A 7,451-nucleotide genomic window follows, 5' to 3' on the forward strand; every position below is an offset into this window, starting at 1 on the left:
TGATATCACTCATGCACTACCTTGCATCAATACTGTTGTTTAATAATAATGTGATAAATTTAAAACTTAGGGTTTTTAAACTTTAGAGTACCTTTAAACTTTTACAACAAATTGTGTATTTTTTGTTATCTGGCGCACAGGGTATGAATGAAAGCGCTGATTATGGTTCACCCCAGCCCTTTGTCACAATCATTTGGGTCAATTCCTTCTTACTACTTTGGTGACAAAGAATATAATTTCTTTTTTATGCTTTTACTATAACTAACTATAATCTCTTCTGGCAGTTTTTGTGTAACCTTGTTATGCTTTATTAAACTTAAAAGTAGTCAGGGGAATAAAGTAGCAATTGTTTGTATTTCCATTTATTATACATTTTTTTAACTTAACGCCAGGAAGGATACCTAATTTTTAGGTAATGAATGTTCACAATTAGCGAACTGATTGTGATTGATAGTTCTGGTCCAATGATGAGAAATTTCCTAGTTTAAAGCAATTTCCTACTATCAATAAATTTCTTTGTTTTTTGTTGGTAAATTGTTCTTTTGTACATGTCTGTCCACTTTCACATTGTGTTGATTTTGTTCTGACACAAAATGTTTGTCAATATTTATTTAACCAGTTGTTTGAACATGTTTTGAATATATATATACCCAGGTTTGTTACAGTCAAACAAACATACAAAAATTAACTTAGGAACTGTGTACATAAACACAGTGGTATAGTTATTTTTAAAAGATCAAGATGCAGAAGTTGCTGCATAGAATGTTTAGAGTTATTAAATTTGATTCAACATATCAATGGAAACATGCAACAAAGTCACAAATACATGTCAAATTACCTTTGTGGCAGTGTTACTTACACAAAACAGTTGAATTGAATTCACTAACAAACAAATCAGTTGGATTTTGATATGGTTTATTGTGCTCTACTCGTATTGATTTGAGGGTTTTCATACCAAAGCAAGAATCACTCCCATATGAAACTTGGAGACAACATGTGTTGCTTTTTTACACACTTAGAACATTTCTGTGCGTGTAAATGCACACAAATGTCACAATGTTTCTTCAGTAGTCCAACACTACTAAATCTTTCTTTACTAATGAAACAAAGATGGAGTGTCTATTTCTTGTGAGTCATTATAATGGTAATCCCCACCATCAAAAAGATATTTTTCACACAATTATATTGTTTCTAGTGTGAATTATCATGTGCCTTTTCAAGTTTCCACCATAGCAAAATCTTTTCTCACAAACATCACATCGATGAGATTTTTCATTGATATGTATCAACATGTGACTTTTCAAATCTCCACCTTGGCGAAATATTTTGTCACAAACAACACATCGATAAGGTTTCTCTTTAGTGTGGGTCAACATGTGTTTTTTCAAATCTCCATCATGGCGAAATCTTTTCTCACAAACATCACATCGATGATGTTTTTCTTTTGTGTGTTCCAACATGTGACTTTTTAAATCTCCAACACGGCGAAATCTTTTCTCACAAACATCACATTGATGAGGTTTCTCTTCAGTGTGTACCAACATGTGTATTTTCAATTCTCCACTGCGGCGGAATCTTTTCTCACAAACATCACATTGATGCGGTTTCTCTTCAGTGTGGATCAACATGTGTGATTTTAAATTTCCACCTTGGCAAAATCTTTTCTCACAAACCTCACATCGATGGGGTTTCTCATCTGTGTGAATCAACATGTGTCTTTTCAAATGCCCAACCCGGCAGAATCGTTTCTCACAAACAACACATTGATGGGGTTTCCCTTCAGTGTGGATCAACAAATGTATTTTCAAATCTCCAACACGGCGAAACCTTTTCTCACAAACAATACATCGATGGGGCTTTTCTTTAGTGTGCGTCAGCATGTGACTTTTTAAACCTCCACGCTGTTGAAAGCTTTTTTCACAAATATCACATCGATATGGATCCTCATTGGTCTGTGCTTTCAACGTTCCACTGCGGCTAATTTCTTTACGACATACATCACTTTAATAAGATTTCTTATTACGACATACATCACTTTAATAAGACTATTGTGTGTGTCAACATGTGTGTTTCTAAAGGTTTACCTCCGTCAGATCTTGTTTCGCAAACATTTCATCGACATAACTTCTTTTTAATCTGAGTGACAATGTGTCTTTAAAAAGTCAATCTTACAATAAATGTTTTACAGCTTTGAACAAATAAGAAAGTCACCTAATCCGTAATGCTGCGAAGGTTATTAGTAATTTCAAACTAAATTATTTTAAAGCCCACATTAAAATGAAAACTTATGAAGATCCAAAACAATTAAATCTGACATTAAGAAACAATTAAATCTGACAGTCAGAAAATCTAAACTGACAGAGACTCTTTTGTGCGTTACAACGGACGTGCGCTTCTAAATGTAGGCAGTCAGCTGTGCAACAATTTCCTTTTCCAGTGAAGCACCAGCCTCCTTAGAGCCTGTTGGGCGGCAGGTATGGTGTCTCAAGGGAATGGATAGATTGATAACACGAGATTCCTCTCCGTTGGGACGCGACCACAATGGACTTGCAGGCGCTGCGTGCGTAAGCGCGATCCACTCAAGTTGCTCACGATTGACCCGTTGATAGAATCTCACAGCTTTACTTATTTCGTCTGGGTTGTTGCCAAAGCTAGCCTGTTCAAGATCTGTGCTTGCAATTAAGCCTTGGAAGATTTCACACCTTATCTCCTGCAAACGTCGTCGTAGACCTTCAGCTAGAAATTGATCTCTGTCACTTGTGAATTCGGCTAGAGAGATCTCTTCCTCCAAAGAACAAGGCTTGAACTTCAAATCAAACTCTCCAAAGTTGGAATTCCAGACGAAGGTTGGAACTGCGTTCTGAACCACAGTCAAACGATTTATCTCACGCTTAGCGACGGTAGAAAGTTGCAGTGTGTGATTACGGACACGATTTATTTGTTCTTCTTCCTCCTCACGATTTCTGGAATGTCTGTACTGTCTGGAATAGTTAAAGAGTCTTGCGAACCGGATGGAACTACGTCGGAATGAGCCTCTCGCTCGATTCATAGCACTAGCTCAAATATTAGGCACACCAGAGTTGATTAACACTCTGTATTCTTGAATATTTGCTTTAGGCGATATCGTCAGATTAGCTCTTGACCAGCTAACAACAGCAGTGAGATAAAAACCACAATTAGCATCCACAAATAGAACCCACAAATAGAAAAAAAAAAACATCAAAGTCTACGCTTATATAACAATGTGAAACCTTGGCCGGTGTACGAATTCTTTTTCTCATATTACTTATATTATTTATTTTAAGGTAGCCATGTAATTTATAGTGCCATAGCGCCTTTTGGTGAACACCATATGCTTTTTCACAGGGTGGAAACGACGCGTTCTAATACGAATCACAACTGCGGAAACATTGCAAATACCGACGGAAATATGTGTCATAAGGGAATAAACATTATGTTTACTGTTAGATCTTTCTGGAACCCGAAAAATGGCTGAAAATAACTTATGACTACCATAGAAACGGAAATATAAACATTAGTCTATGCAGAAATGAGGGTAAACATTTCCATTTCGTGGTGTGAAACGTTATTGCGAAATAACATGCAATCGTTTTCATAAACATTGCACAATAGTGTTGTAACCGCTACAAATGCTCCCCCCCAAAAAGGATGCACAATGTGTTTGAATGAAAAACACATTTTATCAATATTAATGGTCGTTAGCGACACGCGACAAGAGAGATTGGTCAATAGATGGCGGTAGGTGCTGTTACGTGGGGAATTATACGTTGGGAAAAATATGCACAATTAAAGACGAAAAATGAACATAACAATTATATATCTTGTCAATAAGGGTTTGACTCTTCGGCTCTTAGAATAAATATCGTAAGGAAAACAATAAACGTCGTCAAAACAAGGGTGGAAACAGAGAATATAATCTGTAAGTATAGACTGGCGATACATAAGTTGACAAAATTGCACACAAGAATGTTTTATCGATTTATAATGCGGTTTGATAGCTATGATATATATATATATATATATATATATTTTTTTTTTTTAGTTTTATAAGTATATGCGATACTTGTATAAATATATTACTTTACATTCATGTGAAAAAGGAACGGGCGGAATAATGTAATGCAAATTCATATGACAAAGTAATGTGTGCTATTGGATTCTCCACAGGTTTCGAATTTTGAGTTTTTAACGTTATTTACAAAACATTGATTATATATTTTTGTAGTGGAGACACAATAAGGGTTTCTGCACTTGAATGAGAAAGGCGAAAACAAAGAAATACTTATATATGCAAAAAGAAATTGTCATGCAGAAACAAGGTTAGTAATATTCACGGATTAGATATATATATTGGTTTCCCTAAGCAAAATTTGGTTGACTATTCTAGCAGAATGACAAACGTGAAACGTTAAAGTTAATGTGTTGTGGTATGATCTGCCAAACGGCTAGAGTAATATTACGTTAAGGCTTAGCTGAGTGTGTGAAATGTTTAATATAGTATAGTGTAACATATGCTGTTCGCTCAGCAACTAGTCTGGGAACAGTATTTCAGGCTTCTGGTTCTGTGTTAATCGCTTCCTGAAACTGTCCATTCGTGTCGTCATCGTTGTTTTGTTGTTGATGACGTAAATTCCAGCGGCGTTGTAATTCTGCAACTGCCTGGTTGATTTTTGGTCTTGCTATTGGTTGAATACGTTGAAAAAGATGCTTTAATGTCAACAGGGACAAGGCTATTCCCCAGAACAAAGCTTGGATAACGAGGAAGGAGAGGAATGCATTTGCAGCAGGACTGGTCACAGAAGATAAAAGGGTGATGAAAGCTGACTTGAGAAGATTTTGCGGCAGAACCTTGTCATCAATTCCCCCTTCTGTGGAAAGGTTAGTTTGTGAATCGAAGAAGATATTCATTCGTTCGTTGTTTAGTTGAGTGCTTGAGAGGACGGCTAGAACGTCCGATAACGCGCGATTTTCACTAGGTATATATTTAAGAAGCTGGGCCGCTTCTACGAAATCATAAGATTGAAAAGATTCATTTATCATCTTGATAATAGGAGAAAGTAGCTGGATATTGGTTTCGACTCTTGCAAGAGTATAATTGACGAATAAGTAATAAGTATTATGAACTTTGAAAGTGAACATTCGGTTGGCCCGAAATGTTTCCTTGTAAACTAGGTCTGGGAAAACATTACTCTGGTCATAAAGCTGGTAGGTCCTTTCGTCGTTGTCCACGTGGCCATCGTGAACTTTTGCGAAAAGAGGCCTTGTAGCAAAGTAATTGCTATTCTTTATTCGCAGACTTCGCAACAAACGCATTTTTGATGTGGTGCAAGCGGTCTCTAAGAGTATGTCGCCGTGCGTTATCGCTGCTGTGGGTTTTCCCTTCAAGTAGGATAATATCTGGCTTGGGGAAATGTGCGCACTGGATCCAGCCAGTAATGCCGTTATTTGTGTAGATTGGCATTGAAAGTATAAGATGTCTGACAGCTGTTTTCTTCATGTTTAGGTTGAGTCGTAAATGTAGGATTCAAAAATATCGTTTGTAGACTTGTGAAACGTTGGAGCTCGTAGCTCATAATTTTGTAGACTTGTAAATAGTTGGAGCTCGTGGCTCATAATTTGTAGACTTGTAAATAGTTGGAGCATGTTGCTCGAAATATCTTTTTGTAGACTTGTTGATGGTTTGTTGATGGGAACATACATTCATATTGTAGATTAGGGACGGGTTCACGCATTGCACAACTGAAAACAATATGTATATACATATGTACAATTTGTTAAATCGTAGGAGACTAATCAGATTCAACAAGGTAGTCGTCATATCTGCTTGGGCGCTGTGTATTCCGTCTTGGGCGAGTTGGGGCTGTTTGGGCTTCATTGGGTAAGACTTCAACGCTTGTGTCTGTCTCACTTTCCTCTGATTGCTCAAGTGGCTGGTCTGCGGTTTGGAAGTCTCGTTCTGGATGACTGATTTCGTCGTGAGATTGTGCCAAATCGAGATTCGGTTGGCTGATTTCCGTTGCTGGAGTTTGATTGTCATAGACTGGAGGGATGTTGTCATCTGTAAGCGGTTGTGGAAGATCACTGGAGCAGGAAGGCGTTTCTTGTTGCGGACTGGAGTGGGAGATCGTCTCATTTTCGGTGAGTGATTGGACTGTCTTTTCTTCTGTCTCTAAAGAAGTTGAATTATTGTCATCTAACTGTTGTTGCTCATTAGTCGCATAAGTGCAGCTTGTTAGTGGCTGAGCTAGAGCATCTGGCGATTCTAAGAAATCCGGAACAAAATCAAGTAAACGCTCCGCAGGTTTCAAACGATTTAAAGAAACAACGTACGGTTTGCCGTGACGCATTATTGTATAGTATTTAGCTCTGCGTTGCAAAACCTCAAAAGGGCCGGTGTAAGCACCGTCTAAAGGAGCTCTTCTGGCATCTGTTCGCATGAACACATGGCTGCAACTGTATAGTCGCGGGTCCATAAAGGTCTCTTGGTTGTGAAGAAGCCTTGTTGGTGTATACTTGAATTGGTTGAAATATCTTCTTTGTGCTTGCAGAAATTCTCCCGGAGGAGAGGCACTAGAGGGATCAGGTGGATTTATACAGGTTCCTGGTAATCTCATTTGTTGTCCCCACATGATTTCGGAGCTGGATGCCCCCAACTCGTCATTGTGTGTTGCGTTTAACGCAAGGACAGCTAAAGGTAGGGCGTAGTACCAATCATCTTTTTCTGCTAGGCTGCGTAAAGCACGTTTTATGTTTCTGTTCTTTCGTTCGACTGCGCCGTTCGCTTGGGGACAGTAAGCTGATGTAGTGAAATGTTGAATATTCAAGAAGTTCATGGCTTGTTGCCATTCCTCATTAGTAAACGAGGAGCCTCTGTCTGAAGATAGATAGGAAGGCGTCCCAAAAACACTCACATAATTGTATAGAAAAGCATTTATTATGGTCGAAGTTTTAGCATCTTTTAATGGTACCGCAACAATATGTCTTGTGAAACGGTCAACCATGACTAATATGTGACAATGGCCATTAGAATCATTCAACTTTCCAATCAGATCAATGTTAATGTGCTGGCCTTTCTGACTTACAGGTGGATAGTTTTGAAAAGGCGTCTTCACGTGCCGAATTACTTTAGTGCGCTGGCAAACCTGGCATGATCGTGACCACGTGACTACATCGCGTTTTAATCCCGGCCAGACAAACCGTTTAGCCACTAATTTGACTGTTGGTTTTACTCCAGGATGGCTCAAGTTATGGATTAAGTCATAGGCGAGCTTCCTGTAACCTGGCGGAAGAAGTGGGCGAGGTGACCCTGGGACGCTCTCATCACAAATAAGTTTGAGGTTGCTGTTTGGTAAGTTGTGTAATTTTAAGTTTAACGAATGTTCAGCAGAATTGCAAAAAGCTTGCAAGTCACTGTCATTGGCCTGAGCCTT

General features: G+C 38.3%; 1 protein-coding gene and 1 pseudogene across 1 annotated transcript; both read right to left on the reverse strand.

The window, feature by feature from the left end:
* Window positions 1-594: 594 nt before the first annotated feature.
* LOC145217504 (uncharacterized) lies at window positions 595-2,241 on the reverse strand. Its single transcript, XM_080084776.1, has one exon. The coding sequence runs from the start codon at window positions 1,878-1,880 to the stop codon at window positions 1,173-1,175; it is 708 nt and encodes a 235-aa protein (XP_079940902.1). The 5' UTR covers window positions 1,881-2,241; the 3' UTR covers window positions 595-1,172.
* A 2,328-nt stretch (window positions 2,242-4,569) lies between these two features.
* Window positions 4,570-5,518, reverse strand: LOC145217500 (uncharacterized; annotated as a pseudogene).
* Window positions 5,519-7,451: the final 1,933 nt, after the last annotated feature.

This window comes from Phallusia mammillata, chromosome 3 (genome assembly GCF_965637545.1).
Source record: "Phallusia mammillata chromosome 3, kaPhaMamm4.hap1.1, whole genome shotgun sequence".
Taxonomy (NCBI): domain Eukaryota; kingdom Metazoa; phylum Chordata; class Ascidiacea; order Phlebobranchia; family Ascidiidae; genus Phallusia; species Phallusia mammillata.

Bases quoted from the DNA above. Each gene is read 5' to 3' on its own strand.
- LOC145217504 (XM_080084776.1), bottom strand. From the start codon at position 1,880: ATGCTGACGCACACTAAAGAAAAGCCCCATCGATGTATTGTTTGTGAG.